The sequence below is a fragment of the Aquarana catesbeiana genome, linkage group LG08, assembly GCF_042186555.1.
Source record: "Aquarana catesbeiana isolate 2022-GZ linkage group LG08, ASM4218655v1, whole genome shotgun sequence".
Taxonomy (NCBI): domain Eukaryota; kingdom Metazoa; phylum Chordata; class Amphibia; order Anura; family Ranidae; genus Aquarana; species Aquarana catesbeiana.
In genome coordinates this window covers 265,497,891-265,516,471 of record NC_133331.1, presented here as the reverse complement: position 1 = coordinate 265,516,471, position 18,581 = coordinate 265,497,891, and the positions used below count along the sequence as shown (strand labels likewise).

The following is an 18,581-nucleotide window of genomic DNA, read 5'->3' as shown; positions in this document are numbered from 1 at the left end:
TTAGCTCGAACCTTGCGTTCACTGTATAAACCCACAACATCTGTGCGACTTAAGCTAAATCAAGATAATTATACAAGTAGTCCTGTCAAAATTTTACACACCTTTCGCTCAAATCTTGCTAAATTATACTCTTTAAACTATATATTTGATCACACAGTTGCTGGTGCCCTTTTTTCCCCTATCACACTTCCAACACTTTCCCAAACTCATCGTGAAAGACTTGAGTGCCCAATTTCTGTAGCGGAAGTTAGTATGGCTATCAAAGCTTTAAAACCTAAAAAGTGTCCTGGCCCAGATGGGTTTTCAGATTCTTATTACAAGAAGTTTTCTGATATTTTAACTCATATTCTGACTGAAGCCTTTAATTAGCTGCTGAATGGACACTCTTTTAATTCAGAATCTTTAATGGCTATAATCTCTATGTTATCTAAACCTAAATCTAGTACAACCTCCTGGACAAATTATCATCCTATTTTGCTCCTTAATCTTGACATAAAACGTTTAGCCAAAATACTAGCAACTCATTTAAATCAGGTGATAGATGAACTTATTCACAGTGGTCAAATTGGATTTATCCGCCTATGCCAAGCAGGTGACAATGTTCGCAGAGCTTCGCTACTTGCTCATGCAACCAAATCTAGATGTTTATCAGAATGTTTTCTTACCCTCAATATTAGAAAAGCTTTTGACACAGTTTCATGGTCCTATCTTCAGTACACTCTTTAAGAAATGTGGTCCAAACCCCCATTTTTGAAGTGAATTTCATCACTATATGATAAACTGAAAGCATATATCAAATATGCCGGTTTTAAATCTGACCTATTCCCTATTGGAAGTGGACCCTGTCAAGGATGCCCTTTCCACACTTTTTTTTTGCTCTCATCATGGAGCCTCTTGCCCAATTGATTAGATCAGACCAAAACATTAAAGGTATTAAATTAGACGGATATTATCATAAAGTCTGCCTTTTTGCTGATGATATCTTACTCTTAATGAATTCTCCCCATATCACAGCACCTAATCTCCTGTTTTTCTTAGACTGTTTTTCACACATTTCAGGTCTGACAGTTAATTACCAAAAATCCACTGCACTCAACATCTCCCTATCTCCTGCTGAACTTCAACTTGCTAAAAACTCACTCCCCTTTGCATGGATACCACATTGACTCCCATACCTAGGAATCCAACTTACTGCTAAAATAACCAATTTATATTCAGCTAACTTCCCTCCGTTACTGAAATAGGTTACCGAATTGTTAACACAATGGTCCTCTATCTTCTTATCCTTAATAGGAAAAATTAATGTAATCAAGAAGGCTATTTTACCCAAATTCTTATACCTTTTTAGAGTCCTGCCCAATTCAGTGCCATCCCATTTCTTATGACTTATTCAGCGTAGAATTATGTAATTTATCTGGGGCACAGCTAAACCCTGTACCTCTAAATCCACTCTTTGTCTTCCACAACAACGTGAAGGCTTAGGTCTCCCTGATATTTCTGCCTATTATCATGAAGTTCATCTTGCACATTTACCTATATACTATGCAGTAAATGAAGTTCTAGTATGGGTAGCAATTGAGTCTGTTGACTGTGACCCTATCTCAGTAGCTAATATGTTATGGTTACGTCCAGTTGATCGAACCTCTATCTACAATCCTATCATGAAACACTCTTTATCCATCTGGGATAGATTCAAAACCACTCTTGGCCTTCAATCACCCCATATACCACTTTTTATTAAAAACCCAGCCCTTTACCCTGCCTTGATTTCCCCTAATTCCTTTAATGCATGGAGTGCAGCTTATCTATTTAGATTAAAGAAGATGCGGATACAAATCTATATACACTCCTTTCCTGCTCTATGTGAAACTTATGGACTTCCCCAATCAGAATCATTCCGTTATTTACAGATTAAAAATTGTTTCCAACCATACCTACAATCAGGCACTCTGTTTTCCCAGGTGTCACATTCTGAGCATATACAGTATCTCACTAAAGTGAGTACACTCCTCACATTTTTGTAAATATTTTATTATATCTTTTCATGTGACAACACTGAAGAAATGACACTTTGCTACAATGTAAAGTAGTGAGTGTACAGCTTGTATAACAATGTGAATTTTCTGTCCCCTTAAAATAAATCAACACACAGCCATTAATGTCTAAACTACTGGCAACACAAGTAAGTACACCCCTAAATGAAAATGTCCAAAGTGTCAATATTTTGTGTGGCCACCATTATTTTCCAGCACTGCCTTAACCCTCTTGAAATGGAGTTCACAGGTTTCCACTGGAGTCCGCTTCCACTCCTTAGAGACCTTGCGCTCCTCCACCTTTGGGTTAATGGTGCCCTACAGATGCTCAATAGGGTTTAGGTCTGGAGACATGCTTGGCCAGTTCATCACCTTTACCCTTAGCTTCTTTAGCAAGGCAGTGGTCGTCTTGGAGGTGTGTTTGGGGTCGTTATCATGTTGGAATACTGCTCTGCGGCCCAGTCAACAAAGGGAGGGGATCATGCTCTGCTTCAGTATGTCACAGTACATGTTGGCATTCATGGTTCCCTCAATGAACTGTAGCTCCCCAGTGCCGGCAGCACTCATGCAGCTCCAGACCATGACACTCCCACCATTATGCTTGACTGTAGGTAAGACACATTTGTCTTTGTACTCCTCACCTGGTTGCAGCCACACATGCTTGACACCATCTGAACCAAATAAGTTTATCTTGGTCTCATCAGACCACAGGACATGGTTCCAGTAATCCATGTCCTTAGTCTGCTTGTCTTCAGCAAACTGTTTGCGGGCTTTCTTGTGCATCATCTTTAGAAGAGGCTTCTTTCTGGGACGACAGCCATGCAGACCAATTTGATGCAGCATGTGACGTATGGTCAGAGCACTGACAGGCTGACCCACCCCACCCCTTCAACCTCTGCAGCAATGCTGGCAGCACTCATACATCTATATCCCAAAGACAACCTCTGGATATGTGCACTCAACTTCTTTGGTCGACCATGGCGAGACCTGTTCTGAGTGGAACCTGTCCTGTTAAACCGCTGTATGGTCTTGGCCACCGTGCTGCAACTCAGTTTCAGGGTCTTGGCAATCTTCTTATAGCCTAGGCCATCTTCATGTAAAGCAACAATTCTTTTTTTCAGATCCTCAGAGAGTTCTTTGCCATGAGGTGCCATGTTGAACTTCCAGTGACCAGTATGAGAGCGTGAGAGCGATAACACCAAATTTAACACACCTACTCCCCATTCACACCTGAAACCTTGTAACACTAACGAGTCACACGACACTAGGGAAGGAAAATAGCTAATTGGGCCCAATTTGGAAATTTTCACTTAGGGGTGTACTCACTTTTGTTGCCAGCGGTTTAGACATTAATGGCTGTGTGTTGAGTTATTTTGAGGGGACAGCAAATTTACACTGTTATACAAGCTGTACACTCACTACTTTACATTGTAGCAAAGTGTCATTTATTCAGTGTTGTCACATGAAAAGGTATAATAAAGTATTTACAAAAATGTGAGGGGTGTACTCACTTTTGTGAGATACTTTATGTACATAGTTACATAGTTACATAGTTAGTCAGGTTGAAAAAAGACACAAGTCCATCCAGTCCAACCATAAAAAAAAAAAAAAACGTACAATCCAATATACCCAATACTATACCCACAGTTGATCCAGAGGAAGGCAAAAAACCCCAGCAGAGCATGCTCCAATTTGCTACAGCAGGGGAAAAAATTCCTTCCTGATCCCAGAGAGGCAATCGGATTTTACCTGGATCAACTTTACCTATAAATGTCAGTACCCAGTTATATTATGTACATTTAGGAAAGTATCCAGGCCTTTCTTAAAGCAATCTACTGAGCTGGCCAGAACCACCTCTGGAGGGAGTCTATTCCACATTTTCACAGCTCTTACTGTGAAGAAACCTTTCCGTATTTGGAGATGAAATCTCTTTTCCTCCAGTCGTAAAGAGTGCCCCCTTGTCCTCTGTGTTGACCGTAAAGTGAATAACTCAACACCAAGTTCACTATATGGACCCCTTATATATTTAAACATGTTGATCATATCCCCCCTTATTCTCCTCTTCTCAAGAGTGAACAAATTCAGTTCCTCTAATCTTTCCTCATAGCTGAGCTCCCCCATGCCTCTTATCAGTTTGGTTGCCCTTCTCTGCACTTTCTCCAGTTCCCCGATATCCTTTTTGAGAACTGGTGTCCAAAACTGAACTGCATATTCCAGATGAGGTCTTACTAATGATTTGAACAGGGGCAAAATGATATCTCTCTCTCTGGAGTCCATACCTCTCTTAATACAAGAAAGAACTTTGCTCGCTTTGGAAACCGCAGCTTGGCATTGCATGCTATTATTGAGCTTATGATCTACCAAAACCCCCAGATCCTTCTCCACTACAGATTCCCCCAGTTGTACTCCCCCTAGCATGTATGATGCATGCATATTCTTAGCCCCCAAGTGCATAACTTTACATTTCTCAACATTAAACCTCATCTGCCACATAGTCGCCCAATTAGACAGAGAATTGAGGTCAGCTTGTAAATTGGAGACATCCTGTAAGGACGTTATTCCACTGCATAGCTTGGTGTCATCTGCAAAGACAGAAATGTTACTTTTGATCCCAGATCCAATATCATTTATAAAGATATTAAAGAGTAAGGGTCCCAGCACTGAACCTTGGGGTACACCACTGATAACCTTAGACCATTCAGAGTAAGAATCATTAACCACTACTCTCTGAATTCTGTCTTTTAGCCAGTTTTCTATCCATTTACAAACTGATATTTCCAAGCCTGTAGACTTTAACTTACACATGAGCCGTGTGTGCGGAACTGTATCAAACGCTTTTGCAAAATCCAAATAAACCACGTCCACAGCCACCCCTCTGTCCAAGGTTTTACTTACCTCTTCATAAAAAGAAATCAGGTTTGTCTGACAACTTCTGTCTTTCATGAACCCATGCTGTCTGTTGCTTAAAATGTTTTTTTCCAGCAAGAACTCGTCTATGTGGTCTTTTATTAAACGCTCCAGTATCTTCCCGACTATAGAAGTTAAACTAACAGGTCTATAGTTACTTGGTAAAGACTTTGATCCCTTTTTAAATATAGGCACCACGTTCGCCCTGCGCCAATCCAGCGGTACTATTCCCGTCATTAATGAGTCCCTAAAAATTAGATACAATGGCTTTGAAATTACAGAGCTCAATTCTTTTAGGATCCGTGGGTGGATGCCATCAGGTCCAGGTGCTTTATCCACCTTTATTCTGTCTAAATATTTCTGGACCATATCCCTTTTGAGCCATTGTGGATCATTGGGGGCTGTGTCAATACCACCCCCCTTATGGACATGAGCTTCCCCATGCTCTTTTGTATATACAGAGCTGAAGAAAGTATTTAATAAATTAGCCTTCTCCTTGTCCCCAGTCACCCACTCTAGATTATTTTGTAAAGGGCCTACATGCTCAGACCTGACCTTTTTACTATTAATATATTTGAAGAATTTTTTGGGGTTTGTCCTACTATTTTTTGCGATCTCTCGTTCATTTTGAATTTTTGCACCCTTGATTTCCTTTTTACATATTCTGTTAAATTCTTTGTAGCATTTAAATGACACTAGTGTTCCTTCATTTTTATATTTTTTAAAAGCTCTTTTCTTATTGTTTATAGCTTTTCTAACTTTGACCGTGAGCCACATAGGTTTTCTTTTTAGCCTTTTAAACTTATTGCCCATGGGAATATACTTTGCAGTGAGGTCCCAAACAGTCTTTTTGAAGAATTCCCATTTCTGTTCTATGTTTATCGCTGCCAATATTCCCTCCCAGTCTAATGCCGCGTACACACGAGCGGACTTTCTATCCTACTTGGTCCGGCACACTTTCCGACGGACTTTGTCCGCCAGGTGCGCCGGACTTTAAAACGGACGGACTTGCCCACACACGCCGGGACTTTCCGGCGGGCTAAGTCCGCCCGTCTTTCCGACGGACTTTCGCCGGAGTTCCGGCGGACTTTCAGAATGAACGGACTTGCCCACACACGGACAAGTCCGTTCATTTTGAACGTGACTCAGGTGCGACGGGACTAGAAAAGGATGTCAATCTTGCCGCTTTTATCGGCGAGATTGACACCTTGCTAGCCCCGTCGCGGGGCATACCAGGCCCTTAGGTCTGGTATGGATTATAAAGGGGAACCCCGCTACGCCGAAAAAACGGCGTGGGGTCCCCCTAAAATCCATACCAGACCCCGATCCGAGCACGCAGCCTGGCCGGTCAGGAAAGGGGGTGGGGACGAGCGAGCGCCCCCCCCCCTCCTGAACCGTACCAGGCCGCATGCCCTCAACATGGGGGGTGGGTGCTTTGGGGGAGGGGGCGCCCTGCGCCCCCCCCCCAAAGCACCTTGTCCCCATGTTGATGAGGACAAGGGCCTCTTCCCGACAACCCTGGCCGTTGGTTGTCGGGGTCTGCGGGCGGGGGCTTATCGGAATCTGGGAGCCCCCTTTAATAAGGGGGCCCCCAGATCCCGGCCCCCCACCCTATGTAAATGAGTATGGGGTACATGGTACCCCTACCCATTTACCTAGGAAAAAAGTGTAAGTAATAAAACACACTACACAGGTTTTTAAAATATTTTATTAAACAGCTCCGGGGGGGGGATCTTCCTCCGGCTTCGGGGGTCTTCTTCCGGCTTCGGGGGTCCCTCCGCTTCATCTTCTCCCGGCGTCCGGTTGGTTCTTCTCCGCTCTCCGGCCTCTTCTCCCGGTGTCGCAGGTCTTCGGCCGGCCCCTCCGCTCTCTTCATGTAGCTCTATTGCGAGCGGAGGTCCGGACTTCTGGGCTTCTTGGCTTCTTGGCTTCTTGGCTTCTTGGCTTCTCTTCTCTTCCCCCAGATGTTGACACGACGCTCTCTCCGGCTGGACTGGTCTCTGAGGGCTGCGTTGTGACTTATATAGGCGGAGACCCCGCCCCCATATGATGTCACAGTCCCTGGGCATGCTGGGACTGTGACGTTTTAGGGGGCGTGGTCGACCACGCCCCCTAAAACGTCACAGTCCCAGCATGCCCAGGGACTGTGACATCATATGGGGGCGGGGTCTCCGCCTATATAAGTCACACGCAGCCCTCAGAGACCAGTCCAGCCGGAGAGAGCGTCGTGTCAACATCTGGGGGAAGAGAAGAGAAGAGAAGCCAAGAAGCCAAGAAGCCAAGAAGCCAAGAAGCCCAGAAGTCCGGACCTCCGCTCGCAATAGAGCTACATGAAGAGAGCGGAGGGGCCGGCCGAAGACCTGCGACACCGGGAGAAGAGGCCGGAGAGCGGAGAAGAACCAACCGGACGCCGGGAGAAGATGAAGCGGAGGGACCCCCGAAGCCGGAAGAAGACCCCCGAAGCCGGAGGAAGATCCCCCCCCCCCGGAGCTGTTTAATAAAATATTTTAAAAACCTGTGTAGTGTGTTTTATTACTTACACTTTTTTCCTAGGTAAATGGGTAGGGGTACCATGTACCCCATACTCATTTACATAGGGTGGGGGGCCGGGATCTGGGGGCCCCCTTATTAAAGGGGGCTCCCAGATTCCGATAAGCCCCCGCCCGCAGACCCCGACAACCAACGGCCAGGGTTGTCGGGAAGAGGCCCTTGTCCTCATCAACATGGGGACAAGGTGCTTTGGGGGGGGCGCAGGGCGCCCCCCTCCCCCAAAGCACCCACCCCCCATGTTGAGGGCATGCGGCCTGGTACGGTTCAGGAGGGGGGGGGGCGCTCGCTCGTCCCCACCCCCTTTCCTGACCGGCCAGGCTGCGTGCTCGGATCGGGGTCTGGTATGGATTTTAGGGGGACCCCACGCCGTTTTTTCGGCGTAGCGGGGTTCCCCTTTATAATCCATACCAGACCTAAGGGCCTGGTATGCCCCGCGCTCGCCGCAATAGGAAGATTTGTTTTTCCTATTGCAGCGAGCGCGAGATGCAATACCATCCCCTCGTGTCGTATTTGGTCTGTCGGACCAGCCTACACACGAGCGGGCTTTCCGTCGGACCAGCACACACACGAGCGGACTTTCCGCCCGAAACTGAGTCCGACGGAAAGATTTAAAACATGTTTAAAATCTAGGTCCGGCGGGCTTTTGGGAAGAAGTCCGCCGGAAAAGTCCGCCGCCGCCCACACACGGGCGGATTGTCCGGCACACTCTGGTCCGCCGGACCAAGTATGCCGGAAAGTCCGACCGTGTGTACGCGGCATAAGTCCTCGAGAGCAGCCCTCATCCTTGGAAAATTTGCTCTCTTGAAGTTAAGTGTTTTTATCTTTCCCTTATGTATTTCTTGTTTACAGCTAACATCAAATGAAATCATGTTATGGTCACTGCTACCCAGGTGTTCCTTTATCTGCACATTAGTAATAAGCTCTGCATGGTTTGAGATTACCAGGTCCAACAGAGCTTCATTCCTAGTTGGGGCCTCAATAAACTGGACCATAAAATTGTCCTGTACTAGGTTTATAAATTTTTGCCCTTTAACTGTCCCAGCAGTGCCATTACTCCAGTCAATTTCTGGGTAGTTAAAATCTCCCATTATTATCACTGTCCCAGCCCTTGCAGCCCTTTCCATCTGTGCAAGGAGCTGAGTCTCCACCTCCTCGTTAACATTGGGTGGTCTATAACAAACTCCAATGATTAACTTTGAACTACGCCCATCTATATGCAGTTCCACCCATAATGCTTCAGACTCATCACACTCTCCATCAATCAGGTCCTCTTTCACACTTGCTTTGAGATCACTTCTCACATAGAGACAGACCCCGCCACCTTTCCTTTTTACCCTGTCTCTCCGAAAGAGTGCATAGCCAGGAATATTAATAGCCCAGTCATGTGAGGATTGAAGCCAAGTTTCAGCAATACCGATTACATCATAGTTCACTTCATGCACCAGAGCTTCCAACTCACCTATTTTGCTTGGCAGACTTCTGGCATTGGTGAACAAACACTTTAATGCATTATTACATTTTGGTCTGGTGTTTTTCATATATTTTTTAGTAGTACAAATGGCACTACAGTTTCCAATGGCTGTTTGCAACATGGGAAATTTCTTGACACCTGCCATAACCCTCCCCCCATCTGTCCCCATTCCACCCTCCATTAATGTCTGACCCCTAACTGACCTGTCTTCTTGATGTAATTCTAGTTCACCCTCCCCCCTGTAATTATGTTCTACATATCAGAGGGCTCTGTTTCAATTCTTTATAAACAAATTCTAGCTAGTTTTGATACTAGTCCACTCCCTATGTTTCTAAATGGGAACAAGATCTAAACCACTCATTCGATGATACTGAATTGTCCAGTATATGGTTAGCCACTAAATCTGTTTCCTCAAATGTTGTTGCTGTAGAAACAAATGATAAGGTGCTTTCTCGGGGGTATTTAGTAACTGCTAGGATAACAAAATATGCTCCTGATTACCCTGTGGCTTGTTTTGTTCAGATCCTGGCACCCAACTCCATATATGGTGGGATTGTCCAATAGCCCAAAAATTTTGGAAGGTAGTTTTTGATTTAGCTTCTAAAGTGTTTGAAACTTCCATACAACCTAATCCTGTTTTAGCTCTTTTGAATCTAAAACCAGATGGAATTACACGGAATCAATTTTTCCTTTTTTTACAGCTCTTAACAGCTGCAAAACAAACCATAGCTAAGGCATGGAAAACTCAAAATCTGATTGTAGCCAAAACCATTCACAGAACCAATAATCGGATCTGCAAATTTGAAAAACTTTGCTTACCTTGGGTTAAACATTGTTTACCTCCAAACTTTGATGACACTTTACTATTGCCATGGTAATAATACTTCATTTACCCTTTCATCACCCTTCATTCTGTTGAAGCTGCACTACCTCTATCAAATTTACCACTTACTACCGCTGTATTTCTTCCCTTTTCTTTACTTCTTCTATTCTCTTACTCCTTTTTCATGACCCTTTCCCTTTTATCAGTTCTTATGTGGTACTTACAGTGTTGTTCTCCAGACCCATTGAATTGTACTTTTGTTTTACTGATTTGTTAATTACCTTGTTTTTAATCAGACAGGCAGTCAACAATCTACCTTCCTTTTTCTTTTCAATTATATGACATTTTTGACATTTGACCTTGATGGTCTATTTGATGCTTATCCATTTCATGTCTAAGCCTATTTCTGACATTTGTTGCTTACAAGTTAAAATCCATATTTTTTGCTAGAAAATAGTTAGAACCTCCAAACATTATATATATATATATTAGCAGAGACCCTAGAGAATAAAATGCCTATTGTTGCAATATTTTATGTCATTTCAAACGCAATTTTTGGGAAAAAAGACACTTTCATGTATAAAAAAAAATGAAAACAGTAAAGTTAGCCCAATTTTTTCCATATAATGTGAAAGATGATGTTACAGCAAGTAAAAAGATACCTAACACGTCATGCTTTGACATTGAGCACACTTGAGGAATGGAGACAAACTACAGTACCTAAATATCCCCATATGCGACATTTTAAAACATTTTTATGGTTACCAGGTTAGAGTTACAGAGAAGATCTAGTGCTAGAATTATTGATCTCACTCTGACGATCGCGGCAATACCTCACATGTGTGATTTGAACACTGTTTACATATGTGGGCATGACTTATGCGTGCTTTTTCTTTGCTGCACAAACTCAAAAAATGTTGATCACTTTTATTGCTGTCACAAGGAATGTAAACATCCCTTGTGATAGTAATAGGTGGTGGCCGGTACTCTTTATGAAGGGATCAGGGGTCTTTTAAACCCCGATCCCTCCCTAGCACTTTAAAGTATTTAGATCGCCAAAAACGGCGATTCTGAATACTGTCTTTTTTTTTTTTAATTGCCGCCATTGGCAGCCAACTAAACCGGAAGTGACATCCTGACGTTGCTTCTGTGTTTACACAAAGGAGACTCGATCGAACAGGGCACCCACCACAAAGCAACCCCTTCTATATTGAGCACATGTGGCCTGCTATGGTTCAGGAGGGTGGGGGGGTGCTGCATGCTCAGATAAGGGTCTGGTATGGATTATAGGGGGGGGGGCACGTCATTTAATAAAAAAATGGTGTGGGGGTTCCCATCAATCTCCATACGAGACCTAAGCGTCTGGTATAAATTTTGGGGGGACGCCCACGCCATTTTTTTTTTTTTTTGGTGTAGGATTTGCCTTAAAACCATGTCAGACCCAAAGGGCCGTTTTTTTTTCACTTTGTTATTATCTGCAGTGTTTTTTTTTTCAAGAAAGCTTGCATCCGGGAAAATCTATTTAAACATAATTTTTTCCTTTATATATGTCAGTTTTGCTACAGTAGGTTCTATACATATGTGTCACTTTACCAGCAGACTAAGGGGATCCCCCCAGCACTATATTTAAAAGAATTTTTCATTTTTATTGTTTCACTTTAAGCATCATTAAAATCACTGCTCATTTAAAAATTATATTTTTTAAAAAACATTTTTGCATTAATCACCAGGGCAGTACCCCAGCTCTCACACTCTTTTTATGGGTATCAATAACTTGCATATAAGCCTTCAAAATGGAGACTTTAGATTTTTCAAGTTCGGGTTCCATAGACTTTAATATGGTTCGCTGTTCGCTGAAAGTTTATACTCACCTTATAGCAATGTTACTTTCCGACTGCTTAGAAAATGAAAAGAAAAAAAAACTCACCAAGCAGATATTGGGTTTTTTCTGAGCGGCAAGTATCAGAGATGCTGCAATGATGTACTGTAAAACAAAAATAATTATAAAAAAAACAACACATCTTCACATTCTAAAACATTCTACACACAAATGTCAGAAGCATTTGTGCAAACTGAACAAAATTTAATTGTACTGTATTTAAATAGAGACATTTCTGTACTGTAGCTCCATCTAGTGGCCAAAAAAATGAAATACCTCAAACAGTAAACAATGCTGCATTTGGCCCCTAGATGGAGCTGATGATACAGGAATTTATCTCTTAGAAAAAATACGGTGACATTTTGTTCAGCTTGCACAAATGCTTCTGACATTAATGCACCTAACGGAAGATAGAACACTAGTAAATTTAAATGTAGATATCAAAACTGATATTACTTGGCACTTACACATAACAGGGGTCCCAGAATGAAGGCTACAAGATCCGTGCACAGGGCATCCGTTTGCCACGGCCTGCGGCACAGCCAGATAAGCCGGTGGGGGGGGAGCTGTCAAAAAGCTGGTTTGATGGAAGTGAGAGTGCTGGAAGGGGTATCACTGAAGCTGCTGGTTCTCAGTGTACATGCTGTGCTGGAGTCAAGACAGAGGTCCTTCCAGGTTGCAGAGTGGTGTGGGAGTTTGCTAGGCATTTTAAAGTGCAGCTCCTTTGTCAAGGCAGATGTTCTGTACATGAATTTTGTAGACCACATTCTGGGACCCCCTGATAAATGTAAGTGCCAAGTACCCAGGAAGGTGCTGTGAGTTGTCTCCAGATATGTATAACTAGTACTGGCACGCATAATAAGATAAACATCACCCCTAGGTATATGCATACATTCTGTGATGCACAGAATAATACTGGGTGGCAAAAAAGAAGCTCTATACCATTGTGTTGGCGATCAGCAAATCTTCCAAAAATTACAGATTACAACTCTGCACACTCAACAGAGCCAGAGTTGGAGTAACTTATCCATGAAGCACGAGAGACACCTTCGAAATATATGACCACTTGGGCCTGCTGGAACCATTTGGTGGAGTCTAAGGAATACAAATGTCTGATGACGCACCCACCATGATCACGCAGTACGAAGGTGGTGGAGGAATAGTTTTGTCCCTTTACCCCCTCCCACCTCCCCTTCTTACCTTCTTACCTTGACCTCCCCTCCTCTTCTTCTTCTTTGCCCCCCTTCCCCTTACTCCTTGTATTCTACCCTCCCTACTATTCTACTTCCCTGACCCTATATTCCCCTAACTGGACCGCCTAGGACCTATTAGTGAATAGGCATAAGCCAACCTGTTTGGATTACTATTTCAACAATTTTTGCTAGTACCTATGGTTTTACATGTACTGTCCTATGTATATACGTTTTCTATAACATATGTTTTTTTCTTCATCTCTGGCCATGTTTAAATGGTTATAGATATGTCAGTTGCACCCACTTATTAGGCAATGTCTCTTTTTTTTTTAACTGGTTATTGACTTTGTTTGTAAACAAAAAAACAATTTTTTTTTAGTACAAAAAAGAATGGTGCAAAAAGTGGTGGCATATGAGAAGAAAAATGCATTACACATGGTTTACAGGTAAGGAAAATGTTGTTAGTCTATACAATATGTGATAGATGTACATTGCTATGGTTAACTAATATGCTAACAGTAGTATCCTTGAATTCAATAAACAACTTACATTTTATCACAGATCAATGAAAAACTTATTATTATTCTGGGTTTAAGAAGTGTTTAGAGTGAGTGAACCAAGGATCTCATTTCTTATCATAAGTGATTTGTGTAGGGTGTGAAATATTTTTTCCATGAGGTTAATATTGTTTATTCGTACTTTCAATTGGGCTAGAGGTACTGATAGGGATTTCCAATGGTATGCGATCAGCCAGTGTATTGACACACATATTTTGTGGATCAGTCTCATGTGATGGATGGATAGTCCCGTGATTGGGGAGAATAAAAGGTTATTGACTTTGTAGCCTACTTCTTATCTTTAGTTTTTATGATTGTAGGATGATTGGTGATTATTCATTAGGAGAAAAATGTGTGGGCTTGGACTTTTTAGGCACGATGACAGGTATTATTCAGTTAAAAACTAAAATTTATTGAACATAGATAACATATATTTAAAAGTGAAAATAGATCCAAAAATCTGTACAACATCAGTCCATGAGAATGGTTACATCAATACAGACCATACACAGCTCAATGAAATATCATAAACATTTCAAGGATAGGATAACCATCATTCCATCATAGAAGTATTGAATTCAGAGGAGAGCTATGTCGTTGGTAGATGTTAAGATTTACAGCTCAACATGTTGCGCGCCTAGCGCTTCTTCAGGAGCATGTAACTGAAATATAAGACATTGAATAAATATAACAGATAATACGTCAATGTAAAACATAAAACATAAGCCAAAGATATTAGTGACAAAAATTAATAAACACTGCAAATTGGATAGGCTAAGATGGAAACGTGCCTTTTGTGCACACGCCCCGCTTGTAGTCATCCAATCAGCGCACGCCGAGGTGACGTCATCCAAGCCGGCCGCTCGGAGCATGCGCAGTCTGTACCAAGCGGCCGGGTTGGATGACGTCACCTCGGCGTGCGCCGATTGGATGACTACAAGCGGGGCGTGTGCACAAAAGGCACGCTGTTCAGCGTCCCTCTATTGACTTCCTGGGTACAGTCGCTCTCTACCCAAGCGGCTGCTTTTTTTGTCCCTCCAAGCTTATTATTTTATGCCAGCAGCAGGTATGTTCCTGGAGTTTAGACTATGTTACTGGCACATCTATTTCTGCCTTTCCTTTTCTCCCTCCATACCTTCTTCCTTCTTGCTAGACCTTGTTTTGTCTATTTCAATTCATTTAATTATAATCTGAGTACTCATATAACATCTTTAGTAATTTTGCCTTGTTATCTGTTTGCATCCTATTAGGTCTCACACCACCAATCTCTATATGGGATGTCCAATTACCCTGTGTGACTACCTATAAATATTTGTGACTGCTGTGTTTTACACACATTTAAGTAACCCTTATATAGTTACCTATACAACTGCTCTGCGGCTACTATATGTTGCTGGATGCTTCTAGCACTATTTATCACAGTGATAGTTTCTAGGTCATTTTCCTGGCGTGGCACTCCCCCGCCCTCCCCCTCTTTTTCTCCCCCTCCCCCCTTCACATCTAACTACTACATTACTACTATTTGGTAAGTACCTTAATTTTTGATATTGGTAAAATTATTATAATTATGAGGTTCCTGTAACTAGAGGTTATTCCTATCTACGAGTTTTCAGGTCCACTATTTAATATCTATTTTTTCTATCAAAATCAATCGCTGTACACCTTTTTATTACAACACACTTCAATTGTTATTCTGGGTAGCCCTTCCCCTCTTTCCCCTTCCCCCCTTCCTTTCTCCCCTCCCCTCCCTCCCCCCTTTTTTTCCCCCTCCCCTTACTTTTTCCTCCCTTTTCCTTCCTCCCCCTACCTTCCCTCCCCTTCCCTCCTTTCTTATCCTCTCCCTTCCCCTCCCTCTCCCTCCTCCCCCCCCCTTTCCTCCCTTCTCCCCCCCCTTTTTTCTCTTCCCTCTTCCCCCTCCCCTTTCCCTCCTGCCCCTCCCTTCTTTCTTCCCTCCCTCCCCCACCCTTCCCCCCCCCCTCCCTTCCCTTGTTGCCAGCTGCCATATATCTATTTCCGGATTTATCCGTTTTTTGGTTATCTTTACATACTGATTTTGCTAACCATACTACTAGCATATATAAATATACCTTTGTTATTATGTTGCATACGTTCCCATAGTGTACGAATACTTCCTGGGTCTTTCCTGACTAGGACTGGCCTGTATAGGTTTCCATCTTAGCCTATCCAATTTGCAGTGTTTATTTATTATTTTTTTTCACTAATATCTTTGGTTTATGTTTTATGTTTTACATTGACGTATTATCTGTTATATCATATTTATTCAATGTCCTATATTTCATTTCCATGCTCCTGAAGAAGCGCTAGGCGCGCAACATGTTGAGCTGTAAATCTTAAGATTTACAGCTCTCCTCTGAATTCAATACTTCTATGATGGAATGATGGTTATCCTATCCTTGAAATGTTTATGATATTTCATTGAGCTGTGTATGGTTTGTTTTGATGTAACCATTCTCATGGACTGATGTTTTACAGATTTTTGGATCTGTTTTCCTCTTTTAAATATATGTTATCTATGTTCAATAGATTTTAGTTTTTACTGAATAATACCTGTCATTGTGCCTAAAAAGTCCAAGCCTACACATATTTCTCCTAATCTACTTAATCATAGGACGTGGCACAGATTACTTTATACGTATCAGCAGCACCACTCTGCTTTGATACTAACAGATTCTGCATGGTGATTATTTATGTTTACTACCTAAGGGCTCTTTCACATGGGCCGGATCCATGATGATCCGCCCCGCGAACATTCGCTTTCTCAGCTGGGATCGCTCCGCCGATCCCCGCTGAGCAGGAAGTTGACAGGTCCGTCGCTGCACACTGTGCAGCGATGGACCTGTCAGAGCGCCGCTCTCCCCTATGGGGGATCGGGTGATGACGGACCGTAGAGTCCGTCGTCACCCGATCCGATCCGAAAACGGATGGAAAAGTAGGTTTTTCCTCCGTTACACTTTTTCGGATCGGAGCGGGTCGGATGTCAGCGGACATGTCACCGCTGACATCCGATGCTCCATAGACCTCCATGGAGTGTCCGTTCAGGTCCGCCTAAAAAACTGACAGGCGGACCAGGAGGGATCGGCCGTGTGAAAGAGGCCTTAGATAAAATGCTCTTATGTTTATATACAATGTATGTTTTCCTCATCTTCCTTTACCTAGGGACTTGTCTCCCCAGAAAATTCTATTATATCTTTGTCATGGCGATTTATTTGCTGTTACTTTATTATTAATTTCCAATAAAGTTCTTGAAAAAAAAAACAAAAAAAAACCTCACAATCCACAGTCCATCATGGTACATAGCCGTCATGTCTAGTGCCTAATTTTAGGCCAGAGTCACCATCTCCTGCTTACCAGCCTAATATCTAAGTCAGATGTGCACATTTGCAATATAGTTGACTATGAAAGTCATTTGTATACTATTTAGCATTATATAACATGTTGGATCTGACAGGTGTTCTAATACCTCTCCACTCTATCAAAAGCTTAAAAAAAAACAAAAAACGAAACGGGGGCAGGAGGCGGAGCCTAGTGGAGCAGACATGCATTGTTAGAGCTCCACACCGCTGAGAGAAGAGAAGGACAAAGCGGAGCCTGCAGGCTCAAAAGGTATCCATTTGAACCTTTTTGCCCCAGGGAACAAACTGTGAAAGTTTGGGCAGGAAATATGGTACTGGGAGGAAACCGTGGCAGAAATAAAAATCACCTCACAAAGAGCTCACAGGCACTCACTGCAACTAAAGCAGCTGCAGTCACCTCACAAGATACAGCATCAGGGCGCTCTCACATACAGAAAATGTCACAGCAAGACTCTCCATTTGAGTCAGATACAGAACAAATCCTCTCACAAACTTCTCCACAAGCCTCCTCAGTATCCCCAGTGATATTATTACAATTTGAAAAGATGCTTCATAAGGCTTTAAAACAAACCTCAGACCAAATAACAAAAAGCCTAATTAAAGAAATAAGAGAGCTGGGAAACCGCACCGCAGCCTTAGAAATAAAAATGGATGAAATTGAAATTACAACCCAAGAAAATATAACAGAATTGGAACAATTAAAAAAAGAGAATTTAATACTTCAAACTAAGCTCGAAGATTACGAAAATAGAGCCAGACGTTCAAACTTGCGCATAAGGGGAATACCTGAAACTATGACAGACCTGCAATCTACTATTACTACTCTATTACAAGAACTAAAGCCAGATATCCCTATTGAACGTTTAGAACTGGACAGAGTACACAGAGCCCTCACAGCCAAAAAGAAAGATGGACCCCCACGTGATATAATCACAAAATTTCATTATTACAGAACGAAAGAACAAATACTAATTGCTGCAAGAGAAAAAAAGGAACTTAATTTTCAAGGACACAATTATCACATTTTTGCTGACCTATCCCAACTTACTATTACTAAAAGACGATCCATGAAACCCCAACTAATGGAACTGCAACGCCACAACATTATGTATCAATGGGGCTTCCCCTTTTCAGTCAGATTTAACTACCAAGGTACAATTTACAGAAGCAGATCAGCAGATGAACTACAACAAACCCTTTTAAAATTAAATCTGACAGAACCCACAAGCAGCAACACTCCCACACGCAGAAGAATGGCATCATCTTCACCTTCAGGCAGCACCCAGAAAATTTCAGAACAAAATGGGAATCATCATTCTCACAAAAGAGGCCATTATGCCACATCATCCATGGACCAAGAAGATTCAACGGACTGACATCCTAATTCCTGATATCTCTTCATTTATTATACTAAGAGACGGTTCTCTAAAAAAAACCTATATTTATAACTGAATGTAACTGCATTCTGATAGTCACACACTGTGTGGGATCATGTTACATTCCAGTTATATTTCTTACTTCTGATTCATATAGCCTTAGAATATATAAGTGAAATAAGGAAATTCTTGTTCAGTTATATATTATCAGGTAATAACAATAGATTTATTACTTTTTAGGACAAATATGTTCAATAATCCAGAAGTAATGGAAGCTTTTTCTTTCTTTTCTTAAAACAAATATATTATTACCTAACTAGTTCCTAGAATTATGTTTTTGTTTATTCTAATCTGAAGCAATACAACCTCAATTTTATGAGTTAACATATCTAAACAGTTACATATGAATAAAATATGT

General features: G+C 42.1%; 1 protein-coding gene across 3 annotated transcripts in view; it reads right to left on the bottom strand.

The window, feature by feature from the left end:
• The window catches only part of LOC141106406 (membrane-spanning 4-domains subfamily A member 4A-like), a 107,915-nt gene that overhangs the window by 31,109 nt on the left and 58,225 nt on the right, over nt 1–18,581 (bottom strand). For all 3 annotated transcript variants that reach the window (XM_073597171.1, XM_073597170.1, XM_073597169.1), the window contains one exon: nt 11,712–11,768. In XM_073597171.1, coding sequence (XP_073453272.1) covers nt 11,712–11,768 — 57 coding nt within the window. The remainder of the gene's footprint in view (nt 1–11,711; nt 11,769–18,581) is intronic.